Source organism: Anopheles arabiensis, chromosome 3 (assembly GCF_016920715.1).
Source record: "Anopheles arabiensis isolate DONGOLA chromosome 3, AaraD3, whole genome shotgun sequence".
NCBI classification, from domain to species: domain Eukaryota; kingdom Metazoa; phylum Arthropoda; class Insecta; order Diptera; family Culicidae; genus Anopheles; species Anopheles arabiensis.
Window position 1 is genome coordinate 71,012,130 of NC_053518.1, and position 12,377 is coordinate 71,024,506.

Below are 12,377 nucleotides of genomic sequence, written 5' to 3' on the forward strand. Positions count from 1 at the left end.
ACCCTTTTTGTTGGAGTGGTGCAGCTTTCTTTGTGCCTTTGGAGTTATTGATAGAGTTGGAAAGTTTGTGATCCGGAACCGGCAACGATACAGGCATTAAAAAAAATCGCTTTCTTGTTGCATTTCCATGGATAATGTTTATGTCTTCAACTCATGTAATCCTCCGCTAAAAAGGAGAAGTTGGTTTCGATAAAACGACACAAAGCAAAGCAAACATTATCGGATGCTTTGATTGAAGAAACAAGAACAAAACGCTCCAAGAGACATGCGCCAACAGACATAAACAAGACGTACGACGTCCCGGACGTCTACGCTGTCTGTGCGGCGCTCACACCCTTGAATGGGTCTCCTTATCTAATCTTATCTTGCGCAAAAAAACGAGAACCATTCGATAGTAAATTGCAACAAGAGAGGGTCCTCGTCTTGAGAACAGCAAAAGGTACTTCTTCAAAGGTCTGTTTTGCTCTTTGTTTTTCTCTTTTCTCACGATCGTCCCTCACGGGTGCTCTGTGTGTCGTCGGAACAAACTTCAAGCTCCAAGAGAGGGGGTGGTAGGGTACGCTTGGAGGGCTTGTCGAAACCGGTAATGTGTACTGTCCAGCAGTGTGTTGTTGTGCCGTTGTTTTGCTTGCTTTGGCTTCCGATTTGCCGACGTGTTGTGTGTGGTGTGTTGCCTTTCGGTCGTGTGCCGCACTAAGGAAATGCGAACTCCCCATGTGTCGGACCCTATCGGATAGGAGGGCATTTAAGGGATTGTCATCGCTTAGCGTGAAATACGCTTATCGCGGGTTTTTGCGGCAGATTGGATTGAAATGGATCACGCAAGTGCCAAACGAGAGCCTGTCGATTGAGTGAGTGAGCTTAGTTTGATCGTTTCTTGAACTTCGCTCAGCGGTTTCAGTTTAAAAGTTAATTCCTAAAAACGATTATTGAAAACCTTGAGACACATTGTACACGTTTTATTTAGGATATATTTGATGACTCCACAATTAAATGGTTCCAGCAAATTGGCTCCCAACAATGGCTTGCGGATTATTTATTTATCTTGAAGTTGGGTTGATTGGGGCACGATTTATGAGGTTATTCTTTCTTCTGTTACGCGCTGCATAGTGTTTATCAACTTCTTCAACGCTCTGTAATGGACCGCGATACTTGGCAAATCTTCGAAGTGATGTGTTATAATCGTTACGGGGAGGTTTTGTGAGATGGTTGGGAATTTTCAAACATTCATACCGATGTGTACATGCGATGTGTAGGCGCGCACACACAGCGACACCTACGCAAACCAATCGAACTGGGGCGGTAAAAATGTAAACGATCGACACTCTGCGTCTCTCATATCCCACAACGAACGATACTCTAAATCTGCGGCCGATGTTTCATCGAGTTTTGGACCCTCCGCCGGCATCTACAGAGAGCACACAGACACGACACTGATGAGGGACACTGGCCGAGATAAACCGGAAACGGTTGGACGTTACACATCGAAGGTTCGGACCCCGGGTTCGCCGTGCTAGACAGTGTGACGTTGTTTACGTTGTGGAGCGTTCTTTTGCGTGTGGGTTGATCAGAGAAAAGTGCTGATTGCGGGTAGATTATTGTAGCTTTGCTCCAGTTTTAGATACACAAAGCAAACGTTCAAAAAATGATATTTTTTTCAAACAGCAACCGAATTCAACTGAAACTACTGTTTTTGTTTAAACTTCCCAGCAACAACGCCAACGTTTCATTAACTTTTTCCCAACTTTTCTTTTTGCTCCCTACACACACAGACTACTTATGTCACTGCCAGGCCACACACAGCGTTTGCTGGTGCTGCTGTTCGGTACATTCCGCGTGATCGCCAGCAACTCCGAGCGCGCCGACACCGGCATGACGAGCGAAGCGCTGGGAGTCTCGGTGGCGCCCAGCTTCTTCCAGTCCTGCGTCAGCGACGGCAAGACGGCACGGATGAAGGATGTCCTACGGTTTAAGGTGAGTAAATGGGGGGATTTTGTTTCGGGGTTTTAATGCCAAAAGCAACGGGTTTTCTATGCGGTAAAATTATACGAAGACTATTCATCTCTCTATCTCCAAGCTCCTATGTTTATAGTGTGAAACAAGACATACACAATTCAGTTTAGACGACCGGGATTTATCGCTTTTTTGTGGAACTGTTTTTACCCTGTTAAGTTTAGGCACAAAAAAAAACGTGACAACACGATGGATTGTGTAAAACTGTCACGTTTTTTCGTATTAAAGAGGAGGAAACACAACTTTCAAAATTTTAGGCATCACGCAAAGCGTGCGTCTCTTTAAAGCCCGCTCGGCGGTTGTTTGGATTTGGAGAAGAAAAAAACAGCAGCAAAAAATTAAGCCTGGTTCGTTTATTTATGTAACTAAACGTAAAGGCATTCATCATCAAAACATTATCGCTTCTTGATGCACCAACGATCTCTCAAATCTGCGTCATTTTTGACACTTTGTATGCTTCTATGGTGAAAAAAATGTTGGGCCTGCTCGTTCAGAGGCGCCTTCCAACAAAACTATAACGTATATGTTGGGCGCAGTACACGGACTGTTACGTCCCGCAACGATGGTTATCGAATTTCGGCACTTCCCAAGACGCCTGGGTGGGTGTCTTTTGGCGCTCTTTCTCCAACGACGAACCGTGGCGGCGTTGTAAATGTGTGTCTATCTATGATGGTGGCTGCGCTTTTGCTGTGCATTTGCGATTGTTTCGTGTCGATGTTACCTAACACACAACCTCGCCTGTACATGTACGTTGCCTGTGCTGGCCGAAGAAAAGATAGCCCCCAAAAAAGAAAAGGAATGGGTGCGCGCTGCCGTGGACCGCAACATCTCTCTTTCTCTGCGCAACCATATTACCCGGCTTCGATCCGGTTGGATTGGGGTGTGTTCATCCTCTCTTTCGGATACCTTTGCCCTTGCCTTCGCCGTCAATCGTTTCACGTTAGCACCATTTTTTTAAACCCGCTTTTCGGCCATCACCATCATCATCTTTGCGTGCAGGAGATAGCGTTGTCGTCACGGTGGCTACCGGCTGCTTTGCTCTCTGCTACATTGGAACGAAGATGAAATGGGGCGATCGGTTGGTTTGTGTGTGAACAAAAAAAAACACAAAAATCGAGAAGCATAAAACTCGCTTCGTGTTGTACGAAGATAGTGGAAAAGAGAGAGGAAGTATCATGATGCAATACATGGGGTTTGGTAAAGATGGGATGCGATAATCCTTCACCACCACACACACACTCCCTGGGCGATTTTCCGTGGTCGATTCGTGATCGGGATCGGTGCACACTGGTGTGGTGGCGGCGGTGGCGGCAGCGGCATCATCTCACCCACTCAAAAGCCCAAATAGATCCAAGCGCTGCGAGCACATTATCGAATCTCGCACACACAAAAACGCACGAATCGAATTAGCTTCCCGAATTTCGTTTGTGCGCGGTCGCCCGGCTTTCACCACACCACCACCACCCTCCGGGGCCGATTGAGATGATGATGGAACTGCGTGAAATGTGTGTGACTGTGCCGACAACGACGACGACTGCTGGAACCAATTTTTAATCGTTTTCGGCGCAAAGCACGCCGGTTTTCGATGTTTGTGTAAGACGAGTGGGCGCGCGCGCGGGGAAAGTTCATTAGATCCGAAATCGTGCGCGCCCGCCAACACCGCGATCGTGTGTGCATTTGCGGCGATGATGGTGTGTTACGTTTTCGGTGGTTGCTTGTTTCTGTTGTTGGTGTCGGAAAATGATGCATTTTGCTGCTGCAGCTCTGCTCTGGCGGGACAGCGTAACTGTGGCCATTTTACATGTCATTTTCACGATTCGATTGGTAATTATCCTTTATTGAAATGGCGTGCGCAAATGAACGACATGGAAACTGGTGAACTGGAAACATAAACTTACATTTTCTCATGAGCCGGCCGATATTTTGCCGTATTTGTTTTGAGTGTGTGGCGGAAATGGGGTTTGGTGCTGTGTGTTGTAATGAATGAGGAGGCATAAGCCCCTCTCGAACTGGTTTCAGCGCACTAAAACGCTCTTAATGTGCATTATACCGGTTGCAGAGCAATTCGACACAAAGCATTATCCGGCATTTGCAAAGCGATTTGTGTTTTTTTTTTGTTGGATGCATAAGAGGGTAATTTGTTTTCTTTTTTCACGGAGGAGGAGTTGTAAACGATTAGGTTACATAAAAAGGCAGGGCTTTTTACCGGGTTTATAGAGAGTGCGTGTGCGGCACTGGGAATACGTTTTTCTCGCTTGTAACAGGGTAATTTTTTGTGGGTATAGGTCGCGTTTTAACGTTGAAAGAATTGTGATTTTTGACTCATGTGTGCTGTGGTTAGATTAGGACTTGAACGTACGACATGCGGTGTATCACGCCAAGAGCTTGACACGACGCTACGAACGCCCTCGCTTTGATGGGGCCGTAATTTCCAATAAATAATTAGCACAGCAGTCAGAAATGAAAATAATTGATCAGGTGAAAGAGCCGTATGTCGATTGTTTTCTATTCTGTAAGTACTTTTCCTATGATGTTTATCAATAGGTGAAATAGTGAAGATTTTACTTTTTTTTATATTGCACTCGCCGCTTCTGCGATGATTTTTCCTTCTTCAGCCGATTATCAGAAATGGAAACCACTCTGGAAAGAGCAAAAGCCTTCAATAAAATTCAGGCCACTTTGCGGGTCACACTTTCCCCGTTCGGTTCTAGGACCATCATTAATCCATCTCGTTGAAACTAGAGCACAGCAGCGCATGGAAGGGGCCCACGGGCCTCCGTTGATGCTTTTAAATCAAATTTGCCCAGATTGGAAACGCGCGCGCCTTCATTTCTGTGCTGCTTCTGTGCCTCGCTTGTCTTCTACCGCATCTGTGTCGATATGCCGATTTGTTAGGCAATTTTTCGCTCTTCCATCGGGCCGTCTTTTTTATTTTTGCTTCCAGTTTTATCAGTGTCAGAGATGAAGCGCGTGGAGGTGAGATCTTTTCCGCTGCCCATCATTAAATGGAAAACAATCCGTCGCCGTTTCTTCCGAATGCCATCTGTTTGTTTTCACAATTTGCTCTCTGCCGCCGCCCAGCAGGTCTCTGGATTGTAGCTCGCTTCTTTTCATCCCCTGTGTGGGGCAGTCAATGTTCTGCCGTTTTTCGTCCTCGTTGCTTGTTGCGACCACTTGATGAATTCTTTTTTCTTTCGGTTGTACGTTACCTAGCATAAAACGCGCAATCGGAAACACGGTTTCTCAAGTGGCGGCGTTGGTGCCGCTGCTGCTGCTGATGTTTGTTTGTTTCTTTTTATCTTGTGCAAAATTTTGGAAACTCTTGTTGCAGCAGCAGCTCCTCCGGGGTTGTAAACTATTATTGGAATAAATCTTCATTAGTGTGCATGTGTGTGTGTGTGTGTGATTGGAATATTATAAAGTCGTGTTGTTGTTGTTGCTGGCTGATATTTACAAGATATGATCAGCTTACACGCGAGACACGCCTCGCCGAGCGTTGTGGAAATAGATATTTGCGCTCGAAATTACACAACAATCGTTACGACGATGAGACACGTTGTTCGGCTTCACCGGTCGAGGCGTCGATGTGTTGTGTTTCTTTTATTTATTTTCTGTAAACAAACACTTCAAAGAGCAGCGCACCATAACGCACGCCGTCCTCTCGCACTCTCCAGAAAAAAAGTGCGCACAATATCGCTGATTTATGGCGTTGCATTTTTCACTTGCACTTGCGTGTGCTGCATCGGTGCGGACAGTGCTGAGTGTGCTTTGGGGGAGCACTGTGTCACGGGACAACTCAAATATATTGGATGCAAAACTAACAAGCCCCCCCCTGCCTCTGTTTAGGTAAAGAAGGGCAAAACCGATCGTGTGTCGGTAGTATTGCTGCACTCTGTGTTAGGAATCGGAATGTCGGCGGCAGGACTTGTCGTGTTCTCTCCCCGATGTACTCCTCGATTCGAGTGTGTTTAATTGTGTACTGCAATTGCTGCAGCTCAGGGAAATGTCACCAGTTAAGCGGCAGCCGGCGTGTGGCAAATGTGTCGGGTACGCAAACGCACCCCGCGTGGAGGAGCTTCTCGATTGACGCGACGACGATGATTCGAACGCCCGCGTGCGCAGCATTCGAGCTCACGCGGCGATGATGTCTGCCCTAAAGTGACAAGGTTGTTTGTTTGATTGTCGATCGCGAACGTGGAAGCGAGTGGGGAGGGGGGAGACGCATCCGAGGTGAGAAATAGTGCATACACACTACTGCCCGGCGGCGGCACCTTCGTCTCCCGGCGAGAGAGAGGCAGAGTGCACGCGTGTGTGCAGCGCGCGTGCAACGTTTCGCGTCTTCGTGTGCAATATATGGGAGCTGCAGCTCGTCCCGTTTTCCCGTTCTCGCCCCCAGGGAGGAAGGAAAGGGCGTCCCTTTTTTTTACGCAAGAGAAGACGGGACTGGCGGGGGCACATTTGGTGACGGTTTTTGCGCGTTGACGTCAAACCGTGGGGCGGCGTAATCGTGCTGGCGCCGCAATTTGTTCGACCATTTGTTTGTTTGTTTAGCTCTCTCCTCTCCCCCTTCCTCTCTGCTTAATTACGAGCGGGGTGAGGGGCGTATGCAAGCATGTCGGAATGACTTTTCGACTGGTCTAAGGGGGGGGTTTTTGGGGGGTTGTAGGACCTCCCTTGGAGTTGGAGGCTGTGTATTTTACTGTTCGTCTCGCGTGTGGGATTGTAGCAGAAGGAGGTCGAAACTTACCTGACTATCATTCGCCTGGGGTTGCCAGTTTTTGGCTAACCCCCCCCCCCCCTCCCGCTCCCACCACTCTGACTTGAAATTCGTGTGGAGGCAGAGAACTGTTTAGTATTTCGGATCGCGTTTTTTTTCTCGACAGAAGCGCACTTGCAGTTTCGTGCACTGCACGTGAGAAGAGGGCAAACCGGGCTGATGTTACGACTGTGTGTGCGTGTGTGTGTGTAATATTTACATGTTACGTCATGGCAGTATGGTCTGTTTTGGGTCACGATCACGAGATGGTATCGGCATCGCGCGCATGCTGAGGGTAGTAGCTTAAAGCGCAGATTTGGTCGATCCAATCTCGGCCAGATTGCAAAACACAACCGCTCGATTTTCTTCGTTTTGACTGGATCACAAAATATGGCTGCACAGACAACCAGAAATCGTGACCAACGCCAACGCCAGGTCAATTAATTGCCGCAAATGTGGGGAGAGTGGACACTGGCACGGACCAGTTAAAAAAATAACGACCCTCTCTCCAGTTAAACGTACAGTTTATGCTTGAAAGCTGCTGCCGGTGCCCTCTTCCTTATCGCATTGGGGACGAACAAAGTCGGAAGTGAAAGTCGGGAATAATTTACGACTACTCACCCTTAAATCATGTGGGTGGTGTCCACCGTCGCGGCGGGGTGTGCATTATTACGGGCCGTCCATACCGGCATCTCTAACCCGATGGGCGCGCACCAAACCGTAGCATTATTTCACTTTCATTTCGAGTTTAATACCTTTTTGGGTTTTGGAAAATTACGAAGCCCAGGGGATTATTGTACGCTTGTAGTAGCGATTATGTGTTTTTTGAAGGCTGCAGTAGTGCTTAAACAATCACAAATCCTATTTCGGGCCTCCATTCAAAGTGTGTGTGTGTAGGCACATAGTGAGCGCATAATGCTGCTCACCAGAGGGGGGTTGGTAAGTGTTAGGTAGCTGGGCAGCAAATCGTGTCGCCGGCAATCGGCTGTTCCTACTTTTTCCTATTCCTATTTATGGGCCATGAAATCAGTGACCTCCCTTTCCTAGCACCATGGACTAGTGATGGGAAAAGTTGGCAAAAATCCGTCGACTCTTTTTTCCGTCTCGGATAGTTTCGAAACCAACTCCGGAAGGCATTATTTTCGGAGTCGCCCGAAATCGTCCGGAGTCATCTGGAGTCGTCCGTAGACGCTCAGAGTCGTCCACATCCATAGTCGTCCGGGTCGGAGTGGTTCGGAGTCGTCCAGAGTCGTTCGTAGTCGTCCAGAGTCATTCGGAGTCGTCCGAAGTCGTTCGCAATAGTCCGGAGTCACCCGAAGTCGGAGTCTCTCGGAGTCATCTGGAGTCGTAGTTGTCCAGAGTTATAGTCGTCCGGAGTCATACTCGTCCGGAGTCGTAGTCGTCAAGAGTCGTAGTCGTCCGGATCATAGTGGTCCAGGGTCGTCCGGAGTCTTGCGAAGTCGTCCGGTGCCGTCCAGAGTCGTCATTAGTCGTCCGGAGTCGTCCGGAGTCAACCGGAGTTTCCGTAGTCGTCCGGAGTCAACCGGAGTTTCCGTAGTCGTCCGTAGTCGCTCAGAGTCGTCCACAGTCGTAGTCGTCCGGGTCGGAGTGGTTCGGAGTCGTCCAGAGTCGTCCGTAGTCGTCCAGAGTCATTCGGAGTCGTCCGAAGTCGTTCGCAATAGTCCGGAGTCACCCGAAGTCGGAGTCTCTCGGAGTCATCTGGAGTCGTAGTTGTCCAGAGTTATAGTCGTCCGGAGTCATACTTGTCCGGAGTCGTAGTTGTCAAGAGTCGTAGTCGTCCGGATCATAGTGGTCCAGGGTCGTCCGGAGTCTTGCGAAGTCGTCCGGTGCCGTCCAGAGTCGTCATTAGTCGTCCGGAGTCTTCCGGAGTCAACCGAATTTTCCGTAGTCGTCCGGAGTCAACCGGAGTTTCCGTAGTCGTCCGTAGTAGTACAGAGTCGTTCGCAGTCGTAGTCGTACGGGTCGGAGTGGTTCGGAGTAATCTGGAGTCGTCCGGAAACATCCAGAGTCGTCCGGAGTCGTTCGTAGTCGTCCGTAGTTGTCTAGATTCGTTCGGAGTCGTCCGAAGTCCTTCAGAGTAGTCCGGAGTCACCCGAAGTCGGAGTCGTCTAGAGTCGTCCGAAGTCGGAGTCATCCGGAAATACTCGGAGTCGGAGTTGTCCGGAGTTGTAGTCGTCCGGAGTTGTAGCCATCTGGAGTTGTAGTCGTCCGGGTCAGAGTTGTCCGGAGTCGTTCGGAGTCGTCCGGAGTCGCCTAGAGTCATTCGAAGTCATCTGAAGTCATGCGGAGTCATCTGGAGTCATCTGGAGTCATCTGGAGTCATCTGGAGTCATCTGGAGTCATCTGGAGTCGTCCGTAGGCGCTCAGAATCGTCCGGGTTGGCGCGGTTCGAATTGGGTCCGAGTAATCCGGAGTCGTCCGAAGTCGTCCAGATTCGTTTGAAGTCGTCCAGAATCGTCCGGAGTCGTTCGGAGTCGTCCGAAGACGTCCGAAATCGTCCGAAGTCGTCTGTAGTGGTTCCCCGTTTTCCGGAATCGGAGTCGGACTAACAATAGTTGGAGTCGGCTCGGAGAAGTGGGTTCGCTTCAGACCGCACATCACTGCGATGGAGCATAGGACCACTCTACTCACCCACTAGTTCGTGCACAAGTCATAACCACATATTTCTTTGTCGCACGTCGTTTGCAAAACTTTCCCATTCGCCCATTCTGTGCACTTTCTAGACGGGTAGAGGGAGCCCCTACTATAATGGGGGTCATGGGAGTTGGTTTTTAATGTTTGCTCGTGCAGCTACCGGAACGGCCAAAATATCAAAGTTGTGCTAAATCGTCACCCGCTGCTTCTCCACTTTGTGTCCATGTCCATGTCCGGTTCGCTAGTGGGTCGCGTACAATCTATTGTTTTTTTGTAATCGGCGGCTCCGCTCATGGGCACGTCGGACGCGCCCGCGCACAATGCCACCGGTTTTAATGCATTTTTGTCTTTCTCCCTCTCTTTCCATTTTCGCAACCCAAAGTACCCAAGGGAATAGTGTTGGGGGAGGTTAGAATTGCAACTCTCCGGTCTATCTATGCCGCGGCCGGCCACCTGCTGCTGCTGGCTCGATCATTACACATTGTGCCACGGTTCGGTGCATGAAGCTTTCCCCCACAGGGCACTACCCCCTTGTTGTTAGGTGGCTGAAGTTCGTGGTCCTCCTGTCCGTTAGTCACAGAAGTCACCGATCGTTTCGATGTGTGGCAGAGGGCCTAGTTTTGAATACATTTTCGCACGAAACGCGGTTTGGAATAAAAATGAAGCAAAACAAAGACGCCACAGAATGCCGTTAATTAATGAGCGAAAAGACGAAGAAAAAACGGAACTTGCTGACTGACGATGATGGGCCAAACTGTATTGCGTTTTATGTTACAGTACTGTACATTCTGTGTGGTAAACCGTGCGGTGGATGTATCAATTTAACAATTGCAGATAGTTTATCGTTTGCACACACGCTTGTGTTTTTTGACTTTCTTGCATTCCCCCCCTTACGGAGGAATGGTGCAAGAATTTTGTCATTTTTGTAGCTGTTGTTGCATTGTTATTAGCTTGTTAACTACAACTATACCGCGCCGCCGACTTCGTGTAGATCGCGGGTATCGTCACGCAAGGGTAAATTTGGGTTACGCGAGGCGAAAGTGAATTCGCAATGATGCCGTTGGTTGTTGCACCATGTTTTACTGTGTTCGTGTGTGTTTGTTTCAGGGTGGAACTATTTTTAGGGTGTGCAAAAATGAATGTGTGCACCACTTTTTATCATTAGCTTTCAGGTTTCTTCAAACTATGCTGTTAATGATATTCAAACATGCAGCAGGTCTTGATGTGTTTTTTTCGATTTCAAACTTTTCTTTTCAAATGGACTTATATTCACAACAGGAATGATGTTTTTTCTACATTTCATTACATTTAAGTCATATTCCATTCTCTGCATCATTCTCTGTGCAAAAGGGTTCTCAGCGTTTGCTCTAAAGCTTAACGTCTTTGTATTTGCTCTCCTTTCCTTTTCTCTTCTCGGCTTAAACATATTACTGCATCACTTCCGAAACCTACTAATCTTCGCGTGCTCAACTCTATCAACCGTCAACTCTTGACTCGTCTATGTGTGTGTGTGTGTGCCTCTTACTCAATTTCGACGATCGTTTATCCCGTTTAACAAAACTGATGGGAATAATAACGATGCTTATGCTCTTACCAAACTCTGGGGCTAACGGAAACATACAAAACACATTTCACACACACGCTCTTCTTCATCTTCTGTCACAACACTGTGCACCTCGTCTGGTGGTGTGGTAAAATGGTGTAAACAACTCACTTACGACATTGCAAATTGTTGCAAATTGTTTCGCAAACGACGCGGCGCCGTGTGAAACGACAATGATGGCCACAATAAAAAACAATTCATCACTATAAATTGCGCTCCAAAATTGATTTTTTTTTTACCAAAACGCGCTTCCACAACAACCACACCAAACCACTCTTCACCAACGATCACCCACCTATCCAAAACTACCCACTACATCACATAAACCAGGCGGAAGTTCACGTAAGTTGGTGGTAAAACGTACAACAAAACTCAGAGGAATGGGGGAGATACTCTGGATTGAATAATTTTCCTTTCCGATTTTAATTTGGTTGGTTCATGGAAATAGAAACAAAAAAAACATGTTTTTGGCTAGTTGGTTTTTCATTTCTTTATATTGGCAAGATTTGCTTTACTTTTCACTGTCGAATTGGAATGCAGTTGTAGTTGATCACTTTTCCCTCACCTTACTTTTTGTTACTGGTATCCCGAGTAGTTTATATAATTATTTTAAAACAGTTTATTCATACACGAATTACATCCATCATCGTCTGAGTTGCATTTCTATCCATTACATTCATCCATTATCAAAGTAAGAGTTGATAAGATACACACGGCCAACACGTTTGTCTTGTATGTCATTACATCCACAATATCCCGAACACTGCCAACTTTATTGCAAAATAAAACGCTACAATGTTCAGACATTTTTACTCTCTCAAAATCAAATCTATCACTACTGCTGCATGACTGCTTGGCCCTGGGCCGATCTGATCGTTGGTTGTTTGTCTACCTAACCATCTTTCGTGTAGTTTTGAAAGCCCTAGGCCTCTCGCGATACCTTTGCCTGACTGAATGTGTTTCATTGTTGCCTATCCACAAAGCGAGTCACAACAGTTCAGTTTATATTGTATTGTTTGTCATATGTTTTGTACGTACTGTGATATCTGTCCTTCTTCTGTCTATTCCTGTGTATTTACTATCGATGTTACTCTGCTACTAATGTCTCTAACCTCAATCTGCAAAGGCCCGCTCTCATGCCATGTTTTGGGATGTTTGTTTTGGTTTGGTTTAACGCAGCTGTAGCGCGTCACAGACATCAATAGTTGGAGCCATTGTCCAACATGTAGGGTTTCTAAGTGTTTGTCTGAGTTCAAAAAAGCAGATGCATTGTGTGTGTGTGTGTGCATTGTCCTGTTGAGACAATTTCTTTGGCCTGTCACCATTTATAAACTCTGTACAAAGTTGTGC

The 12,377-nt window shown here is 47.3% G+C and overlaps 1 protein-coding gene across 9 annotated transcripts in view; it reads left to right on the forward strand.

Annotated features, from left to right (window-relative positions):
* The window catches only part of LOC120899795, a 41,651-nt gene that overhangs the window by 15,106 nt on the left and 14,168 nt on the right, over window positions 1–12,377 (forward strand). For 8 of the 9 annotated variants that reach the window (XM_040306020.1, XM_040306021.1, XM_040306012.1 and 5 more), the window contains exons 3-4: window positions 1,773–1,974; window positions 11,358–11,369. In XM_040306020.1, the coding sequence (XP_040161954.1) occupies window positions 1,773–1,974; window positions 11,358–11,369 (214 nt within the window). The remainder of the gene's footprint in view (window positions 1–1,772; window positions 1,975–11,357; window positions 11,370–12,377) is intronic. The other variant, XM_040306017.1, reaches the window with a different exon arrangement.